At 39.5% G+C, this 24,161-nt stretch overlaps 1 protein-coding gene across 1 annotated transcript in view; it reads left to right on the plus strand.

The window, feature by feature from the left end:
• The window catches only part of LOC150012389 (uncharacterized), a 143,093-nt gene that overhangs the window by 64,384 nt on the left and 54,548 nt on the right, over positions 1-24,161 (plus strand). The window contains exon 2 of the mRNA XM_090275167.1: positions 23,255-23,326. Within this exon, the coding sequence (XP_090131293.1) occupies positions 23,255-23,326 (72 nt within the window). The remainder of the gene's footprint in view (positions 1-23,254; positions 23,327-24,161) is intronic.

A 24,161-nucleotide genomic window follows, 5' to 3' on the forward strand; every position in this document is an offset into this window, starting at 1 on the left:
TTCAAATGGCAGTTCCATTTTTAGTTTTTTGAGGAAATTTCAAACTGTTTTTCATAGTGGCTGTACCAGTCTGCATTCCCACCAGCAATGCACCAGAGTTCCCATTTCTCTGCATCCTCTCCAGCACAAGTTGTTTGTTGATTTGTTGATGATGGCCATTCTGACTGGTGTGAGGTGGTATCTCATTGTGGTTTTTATTTGCATCTCTCTGATGGCTAGTGATGTTGAGCATTCTTTCATATGTCTATGGACCCTCTGTATGTCCTCTTTGGAGAAGTGTTTGTTCAGATACTTTCACCATTTTTTAATTGGGTTGTCTGTCTTCTTGGTGTTGAGTCATATGAGTTCTTTATATATTTTGGAGATCAATTCCTTGTCTGAGATATCATTGGCAAATATATTTTTCCATATAGTTGGTTTCCTTTACATCTTGCTGATATTTCCTTTAGCTGAGCAGAAACTTTTTAGTTTGATGTAGTCCCATTTGTTTATTCTTTCATTTCTTTCTCTTGCCTTAGGAGATATATCAGTGAAAATGTTGCTACGTGGGGTATCTGAAGTTTTTCTGCCTGTTTTCCTCTAGGACTTTTATGGAGTCACGGCTTACATTTAAATCTTTGATCCATTTTGAGTTTATTCTGGTGTGCGGTGTAAGTTGATGGCCTAGTTTCATTTTTTTGAATGTCCCTGTCCAGTTCTCCCAACACCATTTGTCGAAGAGGCTCTTTTCACTCCATTTGATATTCCTCCCCACTTTGTCAATTAGTTGACCATATAGACCTGGGTTTATTTCTGGGCTCTCTATTCTCTTCCATTGATCTATATGTCTGTTCTTATGCCAGTACCAGACTGTTTTGATTACCGTGGCCTTGTAGTATAGTTTGATATCAGGTATTGTGATTCCTCCTACTGTGTTCTTCTTTCTCAAAATTGCTGTGGCTATTCGGGCTCTTTTTTGGTTCCATATAAATTTTTGAAGTATTTGTTCTAGGTCTGTGAAATATGTTGCTGGTATTTTAATAGGGATTGCATTGAATCTATAAATTGCTTTGGGTAGTATGGACATTTTAATGATGTTGATTCTTCCCATCCATGAGCATGGTATATGCTTCCATTTATTTGTATCTTCCTTAATTTCTTTCTTCAGTGTTATGTAGTTTTCTGAGTACAGTTCTTTTACCTCCTTGGTTAAGTTTATTCCTAGGTAGTTTATTTTTCTTGTTGCTATGGTAAATGGGATTTTTCTTTCAGTTTCTATCTCTGAGATTTTATTGTTGGTGTACAGAAATGCCTTTGATTTCTGAATATTGACTTTGTACCCTGCTGTTTTGCCAAATTCACTAATTAGTTCAAGTAGTTTTTTTGTGGACTCTATAGGGTTTTCTATGTACACTATCATGTCATCAGAAAATAATGACAGTTTTACATCCTCTTTTCCTATTTGGATGCCTTTTATTTCTCTTTCTTGTCTGATTGCTGTGGCTAGAACTTCCAAGACTATGTTGAATAGGAGTGGAGAGAGTAGACATCGTTGTCTTGTTCCTGACCTCAGGAGGAATGCTCTCAGTTTTTGCCCATAGAGTATGATGTTGGCTTCAGGTTTCTCATATGTGGCCTTTATTATGTTGAGATATGCTCCCTCTATTCCCATTTTGCTGAGAGTTTTCATCATAAATGGGTGTTGTACTCTATCAAATGCTTTTTCTGCATCTATTGATATGATCATGTGGTTTTTGTCTTTCATTTTTTTATGTGGTTTATTACATTTATTGATTTGCGAATATTAAACCATCCATGCATTCCTGGGATGAGTCCCACTTGATCGTGGTGTATGATCTTTTTAATGTGTTGCTGGATCTGGTTTGCCAATATTTTGTCAAGGATTTTAGCATCTGTGGTCATCAGCGATATTGGCCTGTAGTTTTCTTTCTTTGTTGTGTCTTGACCTGGTTTTGGAATTAGGGTAATACTGGCTTCATGGAACGAGTTTGGGAGTCTTTCCTCTTCTTGGATTTTTTTTGAATAGTCTGAGAAGCATAAGAGTTAGTTCTTTACTAAAGGTTTTGAGAATTCACCTGTGAAGCCATCTGGTCCAGGGCTTTTGTGTGCTGGGAGTTTTTTGATTACTGCTTCAATTTCACTAGTTTTTATTGGTCTATTCAGGCTTTCTGCTTCTTCTTGATTCAGTTTTGGAAGACTGTATGTTTCCAGGATTTTGTCCATTTCATCTAGGTTGTCAAATTTCGTGCCATACAATTGTTCATAATAATTTCTTACAATTCTTTGTATTTCTGTGGTATCGGTTGTGATTGCTCCTCTTTCGTTTCTTATTTTATTTATTTGGGTCCTCTCTCTTTTTTTCTTGATGAGCCTGGTTAAAGGCTTGTCAACTTTGTTTATCTTTTCAAAGAACCAGCTCCTACTTATGTTGATATTTTGAATTGTTAGTTTAGTCTCTATGTCATTTAATTGTGCTCGGATCTTGATGATTTCCTTCCTTCTACTTGATCTGGGCTTTGCTTGTTGTTCTTCCTGTAGTTCTTGTAGCTCTAGGGTTAAATTTTTTATGAGAGATTCCTTTAGCTTTTTTTTAGGTAGGACTGTATAGCTATGAACTTTCCTCTCAGGATTGCTTTCCCTGTATCCCATAGGTTTTGGGTTGTTGTGTGTTCATTATCATTAGTTTCCAGAAACTTTTTGATTTTTTGCCTTGATGTCGTTGTCAACCCATTCGTTATTTAATAGCATGTTATTCATTCTCCGTGAGTTTGAATGTTTTTGAGTTTTTTTCCTTGAGGTTGATTTCCAATCGTAAACCATTGTCATCTGAGAAGATGCTTGATATAATTTCAATTTTCTTGAATTTGTTGAGGCTTGTTTTGTGTCCTACTATGTGGTCTATCTTTGAAAATACTCCATGTGCACTTGAGAAGAATATATATTTTGCTTCTTTAGGGTGAAAAGTTGTATATATATATCAACTAAGTCCATTTGATCTAGAGTGTTGTTCAGTGCCTCAATATCTTTGATGTTTCTTTGCTTCGAAGATCTGTCTATTGTTGACAATGGGGTGTCAAAATCCCCTACTATAAGTATGTTGCTGTCTATATCTTCTTGGAGTCTTTCAAAATTTTCCTTACATATTTGGGTGCTCCTAAGTTGGGTGCATATATATTTATAAGGGTTATATCTTCTTGATGGATTTTTTCCTTAAGTATTATGAAATGTCCTTATTCATCTCTTTTCATGGCCTTTGCTGTGAAATCTGTTTTGTCTGATATAAGTATTGCTACCCCGGCTTTTTTTTTTCATGTCCATTTGCTTGAAATACTTTTTTCCATCCCTTCACTTTCAGTCTGTGTAGATCTTTTGTTCTAAGGTAGGTCTCTTGTAGACAGCATATATGTGGGTCATGCTTTCTAATCCATTCAGCTACCCTATGTCTTTTGATTGGAGAATTTAATCCATTTACCTTGAAGGTTATTACCGATAAGTATTTATTCATTGTCATTTTCCCCCTTCGTACTCTTATTCCTCTCTGTCTCTCTCTGTTTCTTCATCTTCTTAAAGCAGACCCTTTAGCATCTCTTTCAATGCTGGTTTGGTGGAGATGTATTTTTTTAGCCTTCTTTTGTCTTGGAAATTTCTTATTTCACCTTCCATTTTGAATGAGAGCCTTGCTGGGTAGAGTATTCTTGGTTGTAGGCCTTTGTTTTTCATTGCTTGGAATATTTTTTGCCATTCCCTTCTGGCTTATAGTGTTTCTGCTGATAAATCTGATGATAGCTTTATTGGAGCTCCCTTGTATGTTATTAGTTATTTCTCTGTTACTGCTTTTAGGATTCTCTCTTTGTCTTTGAATGTTGCCATTTTAATTGTGATGTGTCTTTAAGTGGGCCTGTTGGGGTTCATCTTCATTGGGACTCTCTGTGCTTCCTGGATTTGCGTGACTCTTTCTCTCCTCATGTGAGGGAAGTTTTCTGTCATTAGTTTTTCAAAGAGGTTTTCTATCCCTTGCTCTTCTTCTTCTCCTTCTGGAATTCCTATGATACGGATATTATTATGTTTCATGTTGTCCTGCAGCTGTCTTAGAACCTCTTCAGTCTTGTTCAGTCTTTTTTCATTTTGTTGCACTGTCTGGGAGTTTTTGTCTACATTGTCCTCCAGCTCACTGATCCGATCTTCTGCTTCCTCTAGCCTGCTTGTATTTCCTTCTGCTGTGTTCTTCAATTCAGAGATTGTATTCTTCATTTCCTCCTGGCTCTTATTGATAGCTTCTGTGTCCTTTTTCATGCTGGTGTAATTCTCAGTAAGTTCCTTGTAGTTTTTCTGGAGTTCCTTGTAGTTTCCCTGGAGTTCTTTGTAGTTTCCACTGAGCTCATTGAGCTTCTCCATAATGCATGTTTTGAATTCCATATCTGATAGTTGGCTCCTCTCTATTTCATTTAGCACTCTTTCTGGGAATTATACCTTTCCTTTCGATGGGAGGTTGTTTCTCTGTCTCCCCATTTTTGTGACTCCTATTGTTTGTTGCCGCTTCTTAGATTGATCTGCACTTCCTGGATCTGCCTCTGGTGGCATCAGATCATTTACCAGTCTGGGCCTAGGCAGCCTGTTGCAGACTTCCAGGGATCTACTGCCTTTGTCTGTCTTCTTTAGTTGTTAATATATTCAATCTGTGATTAGCCGTCAGGCTTAAGGACCGTGGGTGTGGCAGCTTAATTCCTGTAGACAGGGCTTTTGCTTCCCCTCAGGCTGATGCCACTCAAAGAAGAATGGTCTGCCTGCAGTTCTAGGGATGAGTCAGCACTGGGTCCTGGTCGACTGCTCCCCTAGTTCTCCCCTCAAAGCCACCATGCCAAACTCTCCCCAAGCATCTCTAGTCCTCTCTGCCTTCCCTCTGCTTGAGTTCAGGGTAAGTGGGGGCCAAAATATTTTTGTATGTGATCTGCTTAAGAGCTCTTTTTCTCCAGCTGTTCCTCTCCGGCTAACAAGAAACCCTGTGGCTTTTCGCTTTTCACAGCTGGATACTATTTTACTTTCCACTCTGTTGCCATAGACTGGGAAGCCCAGCTGGGGGTTTAGACCCTGCCCTTTTCGGAGGGAACTCCCAGCTGTTGAGCTGTTTTTCAGTCCCTTCAGCTGCCACGCGTGGGAGCCCAGCCAGCCCTTTTGCGTCTCCGCCCTCCCTTCCGGTCACATTGTGATGTAGCAGCGTTTTCTGTCTCTCTGTGGTTATAAGACTTCTCTCCAGCTAGTGTTCAGTTGATTATTCCAGATGATTTCTCCAAAATTTAGTTGTAAACCCAGACTGGTCCTGGGAGGAGGTTAGTGTAGCTTCCACTTACTCCTCTGCCATCTTGGATCCTGTTTCTTCTTGAAGCACCCTAATGATGAGTATACTTTGTGTTTGCTTCTCTCTGTAGACCAGATTTTTGTACTTCTTTATCCTCTTTACAGATTCTGAATTTATATGTTATAGCTAAAGCTATACAAGAGCTGATCTGCCTATTTCTTGAACTCAAGTTCAGTTTCCCAAGTACAGAATTTATTCAGAGTCCAATTAGCTATGGCTAGAGCAGGAGGATCATAAAGTCTCCTAGTAAAAATGCAAGCACATGATCCCACTCCCAGAAAACTGAATTTTAAGAGAAATTAGAAGGAGGCAGATGGTTACTGAGGCTGGACAGACATTCAACATGGTTGGTTGTCATCATGTATTACTCTAGGAATGTATGTATTGTATTTATACACACTTACATGCATACAGACAATAAATATATTGTTATATGTGGGAGGGATTTCTAATTATCACAATCCTATAAGTATTGGTATCTTCATTATAAACTGCACGAAGTGAGGCTGATTGAAGGTAAATTACTAGTCCCAAATCATAAGTAATGGGTAAACACACATGGATTTAAATTCAAGTATGTGCAATTTCCAAGGCTGTGTTCTTTTCACTTTACCACCCTGTGTTAATCTGGCCAATCTTGAAAGCAGAGGCTTAGATGCAGGTAGCTTATTTGAGAGCATGACCCCAGGGAACAGACTGTGAGAAACAGGGATGACCCCACCAAAAAGGTGAAGCCAATCCAAGGGTCTTTTTCAAAGTGGGGGTCATTATGAACATTTGCTACTTGGTCCTGTGGGAGCTTCTGAGGAACCTTACAAAATGCGTTTCAGAATATGCCACTCTGGGTTCAAAGTGAGGAAAGAATTTTTCCATGAGCTGCCATCTCTCAGTGGTCAAGTCCAGGTTGTATACCTACCTGAGGGCCAAGTGGTTCCCATGGGATCCTTTGCCATCTCACCGTGTAGCCCCGAGGCCAGAATTGGAAGTTCACAGCACAGGCTTAGAGTGAGGTGCTGTCAGGTTGCACCTGCACAAGGTCGGTAGAAGTCTATGCAACTGGGCACCAATGGCAACTTTTGAAATGAGATGAAATCTAGAAGACCCAAGTGGTACCCAGAAGCCTCCAAGACAAAGTTATAATGAGAGAGTAGAATGTCACCATTTATTCACTCATTTATCCATTAGTCAACAACTGTCTGGTAGCATATAAAGTGCAAGAGGATTTGAAGTTAGTTGAATATCAGATACTAGCAAAAAGGAAAAAGACAATATAATACAATGTTGTAAGTGCTTCAGTAGAACTATACAAAAGGCAGAAATACAGCGTGGGGCAAAAGTAGTTTACAGTTGTTCATTTGTAAAATAATATAATTAATAGAACTGCTGGTCAAGATGGCAACATAGGTAAACACAGCTCATTTTCTCTCACAACCACATCAAAATTACAACTAAATTTTAGAACAACCATCACCCAGAACTGTCAGATATTGAGTTGAATGGAAAGCGACAACTACAGAATTCACAAAACCACCTCCATCCAGACTGGTTGGGGGGGGGGGGGGGAGATACAGAAAGGGCCAGTCCCAGCCCATGTGTGGTGCATAAAAATTCTGGAGGGATATCATGGGAGTGAAGAGTCCCAGCCCCACACCAGACCCACCCAGATCAGGGTTCCAGTGCCAGGAAGATAAGTCCCCATAACTTCTAGCTGCAAAATCCAGTGGGGATTGAGTCAATGAAAGAAAATTTCAGAGTCCCAAACAGTTCTTAACCCACACGTAGAATTACTCAGCCTCATTCCATCTGAGCTTTATAACCAGGGTAGCAGCTTTAAAGGCACCAGAGGCATACAGGGAGAAACTCTAGTGTCTGGCATCAAGGCAAGAACTGAGGGACAGCTTTCTCCCAGAGACAAAGACAGACAGAAACCATTGTCCCTTTTCTGAACCCTCGCCCCACAGAGTCACAGAGATAGGTGGGTGCCATATCTGAGACTCCATCAACCTGACTAACACGGTTTGCCCTGCCCTGGAGATTCCCTGAGACTCCTTCCTATCCAACGTACCTGCACACCCAAACTGTTAAAGTGACTATTCCAATGAATGGCTACTCTTGACTCTTGTTTCACAGTTTCCTAAATCCTATCAAACAAGCAACAGTCGGTCTCAGTGAGCCCCCAGTCCCTACTCAGTACCTCTTGCTAAATGGCTGTAGGCACAGCACTAGTAGCATCCAGCTTAGATTCACAACCTGGCTTCACCTAGGAATCTCCAAGTTCAGCATAAATAGCAGCCATGTCAGATTGCTTTACAGCTCATGCAGGATGCCCTAGGCAGAACACAGGTTGGTGCTGTCCTTGGCCTGCTCCATCTGGGAAACCCCAGGGCCAGCATACCCAATGGATAGCTACAGACCATATCAGAGAACCACCACCCTGCCCCTGCACAGCTGATACTTCACAAAGGGCGGATGTTGGTGGTTAGTGGTCACAGCCAGTCCTTGCAGCTGACTGGCTGGGGTATATCCCTCCCACTGACCTGCCAACAGCAACCAAGACAAAAGGAGGATGTAGTCAGTCCACAAGAAGGACCCATCTAGAGTATCCTGCTTGGGTGATAGGGCTGTCTGTGCCACTTGACCCTATAGGACACCTACTACATTAGGCCATGCTACCAAGACAGGGAGTCATAACAGCTCTACCTACTACATAGAAACGAACACAGGGAGTCTACCAAAATGAGGAGACAAAGAAGTATGGCCCAAATGAAAGAACAGATCAAAACTACAGAAAAAGAACTAAACAAAATGCAGATATCTGTCATGTGCAGAGTTCAAAACACTGATTATAAGGATGCTCAAGGAACTTAGTGAGGGCCTCAGCAGCATAAAAAAGATCCAGTCAGAAACAAAGGATACACTAATTGAAATAAAGAGCAAACTACAGGGAAACAACAGTAGAGTGGATGAAGCTGAGAATCAAATCAATGATTTGGATCATAAGGAAACAAAAAACAACCAATCAGAACAAGAAGAAAAAAGATTCCAAAAAATGAGGATAATATAAGTAGCCTCTGGGAAAACTTGAAGTATTCCAACATTTGCATCATAGGGATGCCAGAAGGAGAAGAGAAAGAGCAAGAAATTGGAAATCTATCTGAAAAAAAAAATAAACTTCCTTAATTTGGTGAAGGAAATAGACATGCAAGTCCTGGAAGCACAGAGACTCCCAAACAAGATGGATGCAAAGAGGAACACTCCAAGATACATCATAATTAAAATGCCAAAGGTTAAAAATAAAGAGAGAATCTTAAAAGCAGCAAGAGAAAAGCAGTTAGTTACCTACAAGGGAGTTCCCATAACACTGTCAGCTGATTTCTCAAAGGAAACTTTGCTGGCAAGAAACTTTTAAAGTCATGAAAAGCAGGGACCTAAAGCTAAGATTGCTCTACCCAGCAAAGTTATCATTTAGAATCAATGGTCATACAAGGAAAAACTAAATAAGTTCATCATCACCAAGCCATTATTTCATGAGATGTTAAAGGGACTTATTTAAGAAAAAGATGATCAAAACTATGAACAATAGAATGGCAAAAATACATATTTCTCAACAATTGAATCTAAAAACCAAACTAAGGAAACAGGAACAGAAACCGAATCAGGGCTATAGAGCATGTTTTGATGGTTGCCAGATAGGAGGATGGTGTGGGGGAATGGGTGAAGGGGTAAGGGGATTAAGAAGTACAAACAGGTAGTTACAGAATAGCCTTGGGGATATAAAGTACAGTATAGGAAATGGTGTAGCCAAAGAACTTATACCATGACCCACAGATATGAACAATGGTTTGAGGATTGTCTAGGGAGTGGGGGGTAGATGTATGGAGGGGGTCAAAGGGAGAAAAATTGGGACCACTCTAATAGTATAGCCATAACATATAAGTTTTTAAGACAAAAATAATATAATAATAAATAATAATACAAGAATAAACTCTATGTTTCATCTACTCACAAGGGTAAATAAACCTACTTTATCCCCACTCTGTATAGAGGAGATACCAATGCATATTGTGTGTGTGTGTGTGTTAGATGCTCATGTTATTTTACTAGAGCTTCTTCCTGAAAGATAAAAGCCAATTGGGGACAATTTTGAATATTGACTGTATATTCCAACTAAGTTTTAATACTGAATGTCCTGAGTGTGATTATTGTATTGTGGTTATATAAGAGGGTGTTCTGTGGTCATGAGATACCTGCTGAAGAATTTGAGAGTTTACTGTGAGGTTAGCAAGTTATTCTTTAGCAATTCTGCAAAAGTAAATATGCATGGAGTGGAGAAAAAAATGAATACAAGTGTGGCAAAATGTAGTAATTGATGAATATAGGTGAAGGATATATGGGTGTTTCTTGTACTAATCTTAAATTTTTTAAATTTTCCAAAATTAAAAAAATGGAGGAAAAAGTTAGTGAATTGGGACCATGGGCAGGGGCTTGGAGAAGGTGAGGAGGAGCAATCTCAGATGAGATTGTGACAGACATACCAAGGCATGAGGAAGCTTGGAGCTTTTCAGAAATTGCAAGTAGTTAGTTATGACTGAAACATAGAGTGCTTATGGTAATGTTATCAAGCAAAGCAGGGCTTATTTGTGTGGTGCCTTGATGTATGATCCAACAATTAGTGTTCAGAAAAACAGGCATTTATTTACAATACTCCAACCTTGGAGGGGTTTGGAGCACTTCAGCTCGGAGCGCTGTTCTCCCCTGAGACCCAGCACTTCCTTAGCTCCCCAAAAGGCTATAAGCCAAAACCAAGCCCAGGAGTTCCCCATTCCTTATCTGTCAGCTCTCTCCTTCAGGATCTGGGGTACGCTGTCTTCAGCCTCTGTATAATATAGTCCAGGAAAGAATGTGCTGTGTTACACTGTGTCGTTGTGAAGTCTAGGAAAGGCACAAGTCCTAAGAGTGTCCTCTTTATATTCCGACTTCCAAGAGTCCAGATAAGAGTCCAGGTCTGCAGAGTTGTTGGTGGCTTCAGAGTCAGCTGGAGCAGGCACGATCAAAGCAGCAGCATGTCTGCTTTCCTATCAGCCCAGGCCGCATGGCCGAATCCTGACTACAAACTGCATAGCTGCTCCTTCCTTCTCACCACAGACCAGCTTTACCACAAGCTGAACAGCTGCTACTTCACTATAGGCAGCATGGCTGAATCTCCTTTCAGCTCACAGCTCCTTCCTCATGGCTACTACTCCTCTTTTCTTCTACATTCACTCTGCCCACATGGCCCTCTCCCATGGCAGATCAGCTCTCCTACAAAGCTGCCTGCCTGCCTGCCTGCTACATGGCTCACTCTCTACACACAAGACCTCCTAGCTGACTCCCGTCTACACCCTTTCAGGCCATGTGGCTTCTCTCCTTTTATCCTCCTGGCTCTCCCTAATTTTAAATGTTGGCCCAAGGCACCATACGTCATTGTTATGAAAAGTATCTTAACCCTATCATCCACCCTTTTGCCCTGGGCCTAGTTACCAACTTGCCATAGATATGCAAAGTACCTTAAAAGCTGTACTAACTCTTTTCTCTGTCCCCAAAACCACAGCTGTGAGTACTTTGGGGACCCCTCCTGCTCTTTTACAGTAGGACAGTGACAAAAGTGAGGCGAGAGAAGGCTGTGTCCTGAAGGCATCAGGATGACATTGAATTATTCCACGCATCTTTTGTGTTTTAGGTGATTACGCTAGCAGCAGTTTAATGAACATGATTTAGAAAGGGGCAAAATTATGGCAGAAAGATCTGTTCATATGATGTTACAGTAGTTCAGGTGTAGACCTAAAGGAAAATGGTGCCAGAGAGAAAAATGGAGCAGACAGCTTTGAAACTATATAGGGCAGAAGAATCAACAGGTCTTGGCAATCAATTTCACTCAGTGAGTTCATAAGGAGGCCACCTTAGTTCAGTTCAGCTTGGTCTTTTAAACCCAAACAGAAGCTTCGTGGAGGGATAAAATTATAAAACTTCTTCAGCCATCACTGATAAATCAAGGGTTTATTTATAGTTTATCACCATATCTAGTACTGCTTGGCATGAAGTATTTATTCAATAAACTTTAAAAATTATTTTTAGAAATCATGATAATGGATAATAAAATGTTTTCTTCAGTTGTTGATACTCAGGAAAAAATGCTGTATATTTTGTGAACGTTTTCTCCCTCAGAGCGAAGCATTTGCTGAACATCTGTCTTCTGACACCTGTTGGACTGATTTATATCCAATCTAAAATGAACACATGCCAGGGTGGTGCCACTCAAAGTACCTGCAATTTTAAAAATTATCAGATACGCCTAGAATTAATTTTATCTCTCACCAGCTAGTTTATTGTCTCAGTTTATAAAATACAAGTATTTCTACTTGTTAGTAAACTTAATACATGAAATGTGCGTTCATAGAACTTGCAAAGTAGGAAGCACTTATTTCATGCAACATGAATTTTCAAATGTAAAAATTTCCTCTCAGGAGTGATGCCTATGCTTGAGTAGTAGTGTTACAGAACCCCTGGGCTGCTCCAGTTGAAAACAAACCCGCGGGCTCTTTAGTTAGGGGCCCGATTGCCCGCTGCCAAAATTATAACTCTCAATACCAGAGTTTAGTGAAAAGAAAAATAGTTTATTTAACAGTTATATAGATTTAGTTATTTGCGGATTTCTGTTGTTAAGTCTTATGTTCTTTAAAACACCCATAAACACATATCCTTGCCTCCCCCCTACCAAACCAGGCTAGTTTTAGAAAAGTCAGAGAAACCCTTTCCCTACTTTCCAAACACAGTTCAGCTTTACCAGTAGCTGCCAATTATTCAATCCTGATTGGGGAGACCTCGTCTGTGTTATGGGGTTCACCAGCTTTTAATCCAGAACCTCATGGATTCTCAGCCTTCTTGTAAACTGGATAGTTAGTCCTTTTGTAATCCGCACAGTCCGCCTTAACCTTAGTTAAATCCGCACAGTCAGTCCGCCTAAAATGTCTGCCGCTTATTTTTAAATCCCTGACTACATCCTCTGATGTAGTGGGTGCGGTAACCAGTTCTGACCATTCACAGAACCTTACGCAGGTTCTGTGTGCTTTCTCCATACCATCCCCTGGTTCAAGACTCCTCCCATTTACCTGAGGCTTTGGATACATTAAAGCCATTTTGCATAAAAAAGACACTAGCCACCGGCCTCAGGCATGTGGAGGCATTCTGAAAAGCTGCTTCCTTCTCCCCATCCCCCAGCTGCAAACTCTGGGGTTTTTTGGAACACCCCTGTTTCTGTAACAGTAGTGACAGAACAAATAAGGTACCGAAGCCAAGTTCACCTGGATATTGCAAATGCTCTGGCAAAAGAAGAGGTGGCCTGAGTGGGTCATTAGAGGATTCCTTGGGTGGTTGGGGAGCTGAACAAAGAAGGCAAGTAAATGATAGTACAATGCGAGAGCCTCCCTGAGTCAAGGAGACATGCAGGATGTCAGGGCGCAAGCTAGATTTTCTGTCCTTGACAAATCTTCCCCCACCACATTAGGGAGGTCACATGTTGTCATCCCACTCAGCCACAGCACTTTCCACACTTACTATAATAATTTATAACTAACTGTCTGCTTTCCTCCCCTGACTTATGTAAGTCCTAGGAGAGCCAACTGCCATTGTGTCCTTAGCAGTCAGCATGGTGCCTGGCACAAGGTTCAGTGATCCATAGTTCTTACATGTATGAATGAAAATACGAACACATGTGATTTCCTAAAAGGATCACAGCTCCCAATAGTCATAACAGGACTAATAGTTACCCTTTTTCTATAATGAGTTTCAATTGAGTGTTTTAAAGAAAACATGAGATTGTTTTAATACTACGCACATACACACACATTTCATTTAGAACTTTTCTAGTAAATATGAATATTAACTTACAAAATCTAAGCTTATGTGCTTTAAGTTAGTATTTATTACCAGAGTGTTGTTTTAGAATGCTGCCCCAATCTGGCCTGACATTTATCTAATTCTTTTGATTCCAATAAAACTAAAATTTCAGGACACCACGAGAGAAAGCAGCCAAAAGGAGCCCATACTGTTCCTTTATTTACTATCAGGGACACTTAACAGTGACTGCTTCCAGCTCTCACACTACACTTACAGCCCTTGCTGTCCAAGGCCAGCATTTCCAAAACAGTGTGATTCACTTGGTCTTAGAGACAGGGCCTGAGGAGTTGGTCCACAGTTCACAGCATGACTATGGGCAGCTCCTTCCATGAGAGAGAGATCTGATTCCTTATAGCCTCCTGGAGCACTGACTGGAGGTCCTGAGTGACATCTCATCATAACTGGGAACACTGAGACACAAGCATAATTCTGGGCAAAAAATGACTTTTCTCATAAGAATTCTGCAAGCAATACATATTCTTTAATTTTATTACAATTCATGTAATTTATCATTTGGGAAAGGCACACAGATCTTGATGTAGTTTGTGTATTAGTCACTGCTTGTTACTGAAATATCCTTCTTAGTGGAAGTAAAAAAATATTTGTGACATCTGGAGTGGCCATGATAGGTGCTTATGCCACCATTTAAAAATCTGAAAATACTGTGGCTATCACAAGGTCTCTTAGTAAAATATCCTTAGACAAAAGGCAACAAGTGATGAGAAAGAACTTTCCACTGTAGAGTGACTTTTTATTTTCTCCTGCACATAGGTGACTCAGATCTTTAATTTTTTAATGCTGGAGTCATGTTTGTAAAGACCCCTGTACCATGCTATTAGCTATTGCAACAATACTGCTGTGTAACAAATCACCCCAAATGCAGTGGCTGACATCAGATTATTCTCATTCTGACAGGTCTTAAAATTGACAGAAGTTTCACTTATATAGGATAGTCTTGCCTGGGTACTGTGCTTCAAGCGCTGGATAAAGAACATTTATATTTATTTTTTTAAGTATATTTTCTTGATTATGTTAGAGTAGTTCCAATTTCTTTTTTCTTTGCTCCCCTCTTCCCAGAACCCTCTTCTCTCCAGCAATTCGACCCCCCTTAGTTCATGTCCATGAGTCGTGCATATACATTCTTTGGCTTCACCCTTTCCTATATTATTCATAACTTCCCCCAGTCTATTTTATACCAAACAATTATGCTTCTTAATCACTGAACCATTTCCTCATTTCTCTCCCTTGTCCCTCCCAGCTGATAACCCTCCAAATAATCCCCTACCTGTGATTATGTTCCTATTCTGGTTTGCTAAGTTGGATTTTGTTTTTATTTTTTAGATTCAGTTGTTGATAGTAGCGACTTTGTTTTCATTTTAATGTTCATAATTTTGATCTTCTTTTTCTTAAGTAAGTCCCTTTGACATTTCATATAATAATAGCTTGGTGATAATGAACTCCTTTAGCTTTACCTTGTCTGGGATGCACTTTATCTGCCCTTCCATTCTAAATGATAGCTTTTCTGGATAGACTAGTCTTGGTTGTAGGTCCTTGCTTTTTATCACATTGAATACTATTTGCCAGTCCCTTCTTGCATGCGAAGTTTCTTTGTGAGAAATTAACTGATAGTCTTATAGGCACATCTTTGTAGGTAACTCTCTGCTTTTCTCTTGCTGCTTCTCAGATTCTCTCTTTATCTTTAATCTTTGGCCTTTTAATTATGATGTGTCTTGTTGTGTTCCTCTTTAGGGCTAGCTTCTTTGGGACTCTATGTGCTTCCTGGACTTGTATGTCTTATTTCCTTTGCCAAATTTGGGAAGTTTTCCTTCATTACACTAGGGAACACAATTTTTGTTGAGTTAGATCTGACACTTGTTTTTTACTAACTTTTGACATATGAATCCAAAAGTGACCCCAGTTTTAATCTATCATGTCAACTTTTTAACCCTTTAGGTGCAAAAGTCACTGTGAGCTACACTGACAAATTTTACCAAAAGTGCCAGTATAGCTCCCAGTGACACTTTTTTTGGTGGCTATAAATGTAAATAACAATAGAATGAATAATAATGTTTTTATACACATTTTTCATAAACTCTGCATTTCTCAGCAAAATAGCCTGGCATTTCTCTCATGAATTTTAGCAATTAAACCTGGCATTCAAGGGGTTAGGGTACAGGATACTCTCCCTTTGTCTCAAAAATCATACAAAATGTACATACAAAGGAAAGTAAAGAAAAAATTACCTGAATATACTGTTTATTTAGAATTATTTTATTTATATAAAGGCTATATATTGTTACTGTAAGTCAAATTGTGTACAAGTAGTAAAGTTCTGCTACCAAACATACATATTAAGGTATTTTATCTTTTCAAACAACAGGCTAGGAAATGCCAAAATGAGATACTTGAAACAGTCTCTGTCAGTTGGCAACGCTTTAACAAATTGCTTCATGAGACCCAGTTTTATGTGCAGAGGTGGGAAATAACGTTCTTTCTGTCAACAAGTCACTCATGTAGAATGTTTGAATCAGCAGGTTTGAGGTCAGATCTTGGAGGCCAATTTGACTCCACCCAATACTTCTCATGAGCTCTGCTGTCCCACATACACAGAAAACAGGGCTACTTGGTGTATCTGCATTGCTGATCAAGAAGGAAGCAGACCATTTCAAGGTCAACACAGATGATCCAATTGTGCTTGTGATATTGCAACAGATCGATGACTTCCTTTATGTCTTCATATTCTTCATGAAAACAAACTGAATGGCCAATTGGGACTGCACCAAATAAGTTGCCATTGTGGAGGAGGACACACTTCAAGCTCCGCTTTGAGCTATTGATGAACAGTCGCCATTCAGTTGCGTTCTAGATTGGAATTCCCAACTCCTCCATTAAATCATGTATGTTATGGCAATACACAAAGCCACCATTACTTTGAAAGTACTGCAGAAATGCACTTTCTCTTGATCAAAAGTAGAATATGTTCGCTCCTTTTTCAAGCAAGTTTTTCTCATGCAGTCTTGATGCTAGGAATTCTGAAGCCTTCTTGGATAGTCTCAAATCTCATGTCACATCATTCAACTCATGCTGATCAAATCCCCTATGAACTGAGTCATCTTCAATTTCAAAACCTTCATCATTGCTGTCACTTAGTTCTTCAGCATACTCATGTTTTTAGAAAGAGGGTCGTTCAGTGAAAAATGGCACTGGGACTTCAGCTGAATGAGGCACTGAGCATATAGCTGATGGTAGACTAGGATACTCTATTTTATATTTCTTTTCCATGTTATATCCTGATGTTTTCACTTTACAAAAGCAGCAGTCACTTGAATGATCTCTGGGCTCTTGCCAAACCATAGGTATACCAAATAGCAATTCATCACGCATTCCCTTCATCCACATCTGTAAACTCTTGACATACTGCTTGCACACCTTGTGAGGGACCCAAGACTTATCCTGATCACCAAGTTTTAAATATGCAAAATAGGCTTGCCTGACAAATGTGCTCATGTTTGTCCTTTGACTGGAAATGGTGAAACTGCCACAGATACAACAAAATGACTCAGGGTTGTTTAGGCACCTACGATGAGAAATAGCAGAGGCAGACATGACCTGAAGGAAAGAAAATAAGTATGTATGTAAATAAAAAAATAAATTCTGCTAACTCCTTGTATACAGACAAGAACTCGGGCTATACTTCAGAATACGATTCATTATATAGAGTGGCACACAACCTCTCACCACACTGTATCATGTGTAACTGAATAGCCTAGACAAGTATGAACCTGTCATTGGTCTCCAAGATCTTCCTCCACCCCTCCCCACTTGAGGGAGGTTTGCTCTCAGCCAATAGGAGAGAGCACTAGTAGCTTCCCTCGATCCAGGCTCGATCCAGCCGAGAGTGGTCACATTAAGATAAGCTGTAGAGAAAAACTTGACATTACAGAAGAAAACTAACTGCAGTTTTCAAATCAGCATGCCTATTTAAGTCTAAAATGACTGAAAAATCGAACTCAACAGGAATTATGTTAAAAATGGTTCACCTTTGTTATTTTTTCACATAAGCTTTCCATTTCTTGCTCTTCCTCTTCTCCTTCTGGCACTCCTATGATTCGGCTCTTGGCACATTTAAAGTTGTCCCAGAGGTTCCTAAGCCTCTTCTCATTTTATTTAATTCTTGTTTCCTCATTCTGTACTGGTCGACTGTTGTTTTCTTCCTTTTGCTCCAAATCATTGATTTGAACCTCGCTTTACTTCCCTTCACCATTGGTTTTGTGTGGATTTTTTTTCATTTTGTTTATCATAGCCTTCACTTCTTCCCTTATGCGTTTGCCACTTAAGCATATCTGTCAAGTCTGTGAGCATCTTTATCACCAGTGTTTTAAACTCTGTGTCTGTTAGGTTGGCAATCTCCTCGTTTGTTAGGTTGGCTATCTCCTCATTGCTTAGTTCTCCCACTGGAACTTTGATCCGTTCCCTCTTTTGGGCCATACTTCTCTGTCTCTTCATCTTGACAGGTTCCTGTGTTTGCCTCTGTGTCTTAGGTAGAGTGGTTGCACCTGTGATGTTGTAAGGGGTGGAGCCTTAGGTATTCATTAGTACATGGTGACCCGTTTCACCAGGTTGTGTTCCTGTTGGGGGGGGCTGTCTGAGAAGAAACAATGCCACTTGCTCAGCACTTGCCCCTTTTCCAGGCACTCTCCCACTTCCTGTATGGGACTGGCACTTCTCTAGCTATTGCTCTGACTGTCTTTTGCAGCGTGGGTAGGTCTGTGGATGTTCTAGGACCATGGGGGCCCTTTAAACAAGCAGACTCTGCTGAGAGACTGGCAATTTCTTCCTGCACCCCAACCCCCACTGTTTTTCTCAGTCAAAAGCAATGTGGCTTTATTTTCCCTGGCGCTGGGACCGTGAGCTGCGCGGTCTGGTGTGGTGCTGGGAGTGCTCCCCAGATGTCCCTCCCCACTTTTTTAAATGCGTGACTGTGCTTTCCACCAGCCTGCCACTGCCACCACTGCTGCCACTGCCACCGCTACTGCCACCATGGCCACACTGCTTTCTCTCTGCCAAGGCTCCACCCCTCTTACCTGTCTGTGTGAGTATTTCTTCTTTATAGCTTTGTTTGTTGGACTTCTGGTTGTCTCTAGTTTTGAGGTAGTTCTATTCCTTCTTAGTTGTGGAGGGAGATGCAGCATGTCTGTCTATGCCTCCATCTTGGCCAGAAGTCAGAACATTAATATTTAGTCAAATGAAAGCAACCTTGCCCTATTTTAGGTTTTTTCACCATACATAGTTATCAAACTTTCACTAAAAATGTTTACCATGCCCTGGCTGCTGTGGCTCAGTGGATTGAGCGTCGGTCTGCGAACCAAGTTTCGCTGGTTCGATTCCCAGTCAGGGCACATTACTAGGTTGCATGTCAGGTACCCAGTTGGGGGTGTGAGTGAGAGGCAACCACACAGCGATATTTCTCTCCCTCTCTTTCTCCTTTCCTCTCTCTCTAATAAAATAAAATAAAATAAAGAAAGAAAGAAACAAATAAATAAATTATATATATATTTAAAAAAATGTTTACCAATAGAATTTTTTACAAAGTGAGAGGATAAAGTAAGGTAATGTATAACTAGAGCAAGACTGGAAAAAGAACAAAGCAATGGAATATAATAAACCAGATATGATATAATTTTCTGAAAACTGTAACATTTAGGAGCAACTTTTGGAGAGATCCTCCTTGACAAAGCTAAACTTCAGACTGCTTTTTACTTTGTAATGAGCTTCGTTAACAACATTCTCAAATGGACATCAGGCTTAACATGACAGATCAAACACTTGCTTGTCCCTTGCTCCCTGCCTAAAACCCATTAAAATGACAGTATAGGAGTAGAATAGATGTAAATACATTCTGGAAGATGGAAGTCAGATGAATAGTGGTTATTAACAGCAGGAAGCTGAAGCCTACTGCCTACATGTGTGTTTGCTGAAGTGGGGAGTAGTTAAACGTCGTATTTTAAAAATCAGGGGCCTTGTAGTATCCCTATATCTCTGAAGTTGGGTTTGGGGCAAAGTTGAAAATTAAAGAATTAATTAAAGGTTACATAAGAATTAATCAAACTTTCAGGCCCCTTTATCCATAGTCCAGTTAGGAAACTGCCCTTCCCAAGCAAAACTCATGAGGTTTATTCTCCAGCACTATCTAATAGCAGTTTCTGTAATGATAAAAATGTTTTATATCAGTATTGTCCATCACCAAATGTTGCACTGGTCAGTGTGGCCAGTGTGACAGAGGAACTAAATTTTGTATTGAATTGTAATTAGTTTAAATTCAGGTGGCCACGCGTGGCTGTGGGTACCCTATTGGACAGTGCAGCTCTAGACATAGGGACAGCAAGGCAGGCACTTCTGAGAACAGGGATGGATGGATTATCTTACTAAAAAGCAAGAAAAGTAAATAAATTTCTCCACACTGAACCCTAAGATCTCTCAACCCTTTCTACTGCTTGGGACTCCCTTTGGAGGATTCCTTTCTGAGGAAACTGACCTGCCAAAGAGGAAAGATCTATAAATTCAGACGTTTACATATTTCTCCCCACATATCAAGCATGTCTGGCAGTCTGCCTCATCACCTAACAACAAGCACTCCCTCACACATGGAGCTCTCAGCCAGTTTGTAAAATGCCTCCCTCTTAAATATGACTGGACAACCAAGGGTCAACAAACATTTGAGGGAATTTGCCCAGCCAAAAGAGAGAGAAATGCAAATATATAAAAGAAAAAGAAGAAACTGATACCAAGGTATTACAGAGCATTAAAAGAAACATTTAAAAATTGTTTTTTAAATAGAGAAGATACGGCAGCAATAAAACAATATCAGGATGCTATTTTACTCTCTTAGAGATTGAAAGTAATACAAGATTTTTAAAAAGCAATCAAAGTATTGGAGGATAAAGTTGAAATGTCCTTCCAGAAAATAAACCAAAAGAAGATATGAGCGAAAAAGTTTGGAGCATTAGAGGATCAATACTGGAGATAAACAGAGTTCCAGAAAGAAAGAATAAATGGAAATTTTAAAAAAGAAGAAATTGTCAAGGAATTTCTCTAAACTGAAAAAAGTAAATATTCAGATCAAAAAGGCTCACTGATTCCTAACCCAAGGTAAGTGCTGAACACAGCCTGCAGACATGCACATGTCCACTCAGCAAGGGCTTGTGCAAAAACGCAGATGACAACACAATTTGTAATAGCCCAAAACTGTAAACAATAAAAAGTCCATTGGCACTAGAGTTGGATAAATTAATTTTAATGATTAAATATAGTAGAAGAAAACTAAATGAATTAACCCTACATGCAGCTAACATGGATGAATCTCACTAACAATGGTGAGTGAAAGAGACCAGTGCATATTATATGATGTCATTTCTATAAAAATTCAAAAACAGGCAAACTGATTTATGGTGTTAGAAATTAAGATAGTGGTTACCACTAGGGGCAGGTAGTGGCTGAAATCAGGTTCTTGGTAGTAGTATTCTATTTGTTAATCTAGGTACTAGTTAGCCAGTATGTTCATTTTATAAAATTCAGCAAATGATATTTCTGATTCATATTCCCTTCTATGTGCTTACTATTCTTCAATAAAAGCTTATATTTCTAAAAGTTACATACCCAAACACATTATAGTGAAATTTGGAACCAGAGATAAAGAAGAGAGCCTAAAAGCTTTGAGCGTGGCTGGGGGGGGGGGGGGGGAGATAAAAGAATCAAGCCAGAAAATAACTTAAGAATTCTTAAAAGTACTATTGGAACCTGCAACACAATGGAGAAATGCCCATAACATGCTGAGGGAAAATTATTTCCAACCTCAAGTAAGGAGGTAAAATAAAGACATTTCATAAAACAGTCTCAAAAGAATTTACCACCCATGCACCCTTTCACAGAAGGTTTCTAGAAGATTACTTCACAAACAGGAAAGCAGGGAAGACAGAGGATCCAGGAAGCAGAAAAGGGAAAACAGTCTCCAAAATGTTGGTGAAAAGAAGCCCCAGACTATGGCCATGCAGCAGGCTGGTGATGAATCTCTGCAGCCTGGACGGGTCCCAGCAGGACCAGGAATCCAAGAGGAATGCCCCTGAGATGTAGCCTGAGGGGTGAGAGCAGGTGTACGGTGCTCTTGGAGGGGAGGGTAATAAATGGTGACAGGCACATAGAAGTCTAAGCCAATGAGAAGAAAATAGCTATGAACTGTAGGAACACAGAAATGTGCAAGAGATTAAAGGTTGTGATGGTCCATTGCAGTAAACCAGATGAACACAGTCATTTGACAGTTTAAATACTAAACACTGACTCAATTTTTAAAAACTTTCATATTAGGAAATTAAGAGAAGAAAAGTGTGTTGTGTTGTACGGAAAAAGTTTGAGTCCTAGTATCCTATGACTGGAAGTCAATACTACAACAGCGACTCCCTGCCAAACAAACGCTCTTTTTGCTTTTCACCTTTTTTCATAAAAGCAAAAATCCTTTTTGAGTTTCTTTTAATTAACAAAAACAGGTGCTTATGTAGGTCTTTCGTAAAAGTGAAGTGATGTAAGGCAAACTTTCAAAAAGCAAGGGGTACCTATATATGTTTCATTCACTCAAGCTGTCTTCTAGGAATATTATCTCTGTACTCATGTGTTCATATGCATAAATGGTTGATTGCAGGCTTACTTATAAAAAGCCAAACATTTGGAAATAACGATTTATTTTTTAAATTACATATCAATAGTATGGAATACTATGCAGCTATTAAAAAGAATGAGATAGACCTAGATCGACTGATATGGAAGGATACTTGAATACTATACAGTATTTCAAAAAACAAGTTGTAAAGCCATGATTCCATATTTTAAAGTATATAGGATTTTGGACATGCATAAAAAAATGCTATAGTAGTATAAAGACGATTATGGTAGTTGTCTCTCTGTAAGTCAGAATTATGAAGGACTTCAAATTTTTGTTTTGTAGGTCGTTCTGTTTTTACAATGGGCATATGTGAATTTTAAATTCTGAAAAAAAAATTTAGCTGTATATACATACATGCATGTGTGTATTACCCAGTATAATAATTGTGGGCACAAAACTAGATGTTGGTAGTTAGTGGTTGTTAAGACAACCACTTTTAGCACAAGTGTTCTACATATTCAAATTGAATATCCTGTAGCAGTGGAACAACCATTGTGCCTAGGGTTTCTGTGTGAAAAGTTACTTTTTTCTTTCCTGATTAGACCCATAGTAGAAATCTGTTCTCCCTTTCCCTTTATCATCACTTTAATCAATGGACTCAGGGAACCACTCACAGAATATACCATTGTTCATTTTAATTTTTAAAATTATAATAGCAATTTAAGTTTGTCTTAAATATTCAAACAACAGTGAGGTTCATAAAGTAAAAATGTACCCATTCCCACTCTTACCTTCAAATCCCACTCACCAAAGATAGAAATGGTTTATGGTCTTCAAAACTTCTATGCATATGCTGACATGTGAGTGTATTTCTGTTAGGCAAGTAAGATTACATCATATATACCAATAAATATCTTTTCATACCTTAGGTTTAGATATACTACATTTTAATGAAATGCATAATATTCTACTTTATAGGTGTATCATAGTTTATTTCACCATTCCCCTATCAATACAATTTTTGCTCTTGGCATCAGTGCTGCAAAAATATTTCACATATATTTTTTCCCATTTCAGTGAGGAGATCTGAAGGATAAATTCATACAAGTAGAATTAGTGTTGGTCAAAAGGTATCTAAATGGATAATAATTATTATCTTGCTGCACTAAATTACATTCCTATCAGCGGTGATTGTATGAATTCCTTTCCTACACACACCTGCACCTATATTATAATTATTATCTTAAAATGTTTGTCAATCTGGCATGTGAAAAAAATGACTCTCATTGTTTCATCTGAATTTCTTTCAGTGAGTGATGATGAACACCTCTTTGTTGCCACACCTATTTGGAAACATAATGCAGGTTCTGCAGATCTAACAGGTAGGCTGCCTAGAATTTACATCTTGGTTAAGTGGTGAGAGGGATGTCTGAATGTGGTTGGAAATGGGATCCAGGAGAGAGCATTGAAGAAGAGGAGACAGAGAAGATGGTGCAAGGTAGTATATTTATGGCTTCATCTCTGGCCATCATGGCAGGGGTGGGGGACAGGTTTGATGGTGGCACATTTCCATGCATAGAAACCAATACCTGTATGGCTGCTGATTGAGCATCCCTGAGTCCCTAGGGATGAAACCCCTGGCTGAGATAGGTCATTTCTTCCTGTTCAGCTTGTTTTGAAACTATGGAAATCTTGTCTGTTTTTCTCTGTGTACTTCTTCCCACAAAGATCTGACATGATAATTAATTCAGCATCTGGAGAAGCCAATACCAGTTTATCGAGTCTGTATCCATCACCTAACAGTACCTCCTATACCAAAAGGATTTCATGAAATGCTGTTTCAGAATCACTGCTCCAAATGGTCATGTTTCAAACCTCTGTAAAGAAACTGTAAATGCGAAAAACTGTAGTCAGCTCCTTTGGTGCAGAAAGGGTGTTCAGATATCTTTGCAACTAGTAGTAAGTAGCTCAATGACATTTTACCTCCTCAGATATCATGGGTTCATAAGGCATCTGTAACCCCAGCATATGTGAACTGTAATGCTTGTGCCAATACACAATATTTTCCTTTTAGAACCAGTAGTCTTGATAGAGTTGCAAGCCTCCCTGAGCAGGGACTGTCACTAAGTGGAAGGGTGGTGTGGCAGATAGACTGGCCTCTAGGGCACCTTGTGACATAGACCACAAGAGGAACTCACAGATCCCACTGCCTTGTTC

Source organism: Furipterus horrens, unplaced genomic scaffold, assembly GCF_987537825.1.
Source record: "Furipterus horrens unplaced genomic scaffold, mFurHor1.1.pri manual_scaffold_4, whole genome shotgun sequence".
In the NCBI taxonomy this organism is placed as follows: Eukaryota; Metazoa; Chordata; class Mammalia; order Chiroptera; family Furipteridae; genus Furipterus; species Furipterus horrens.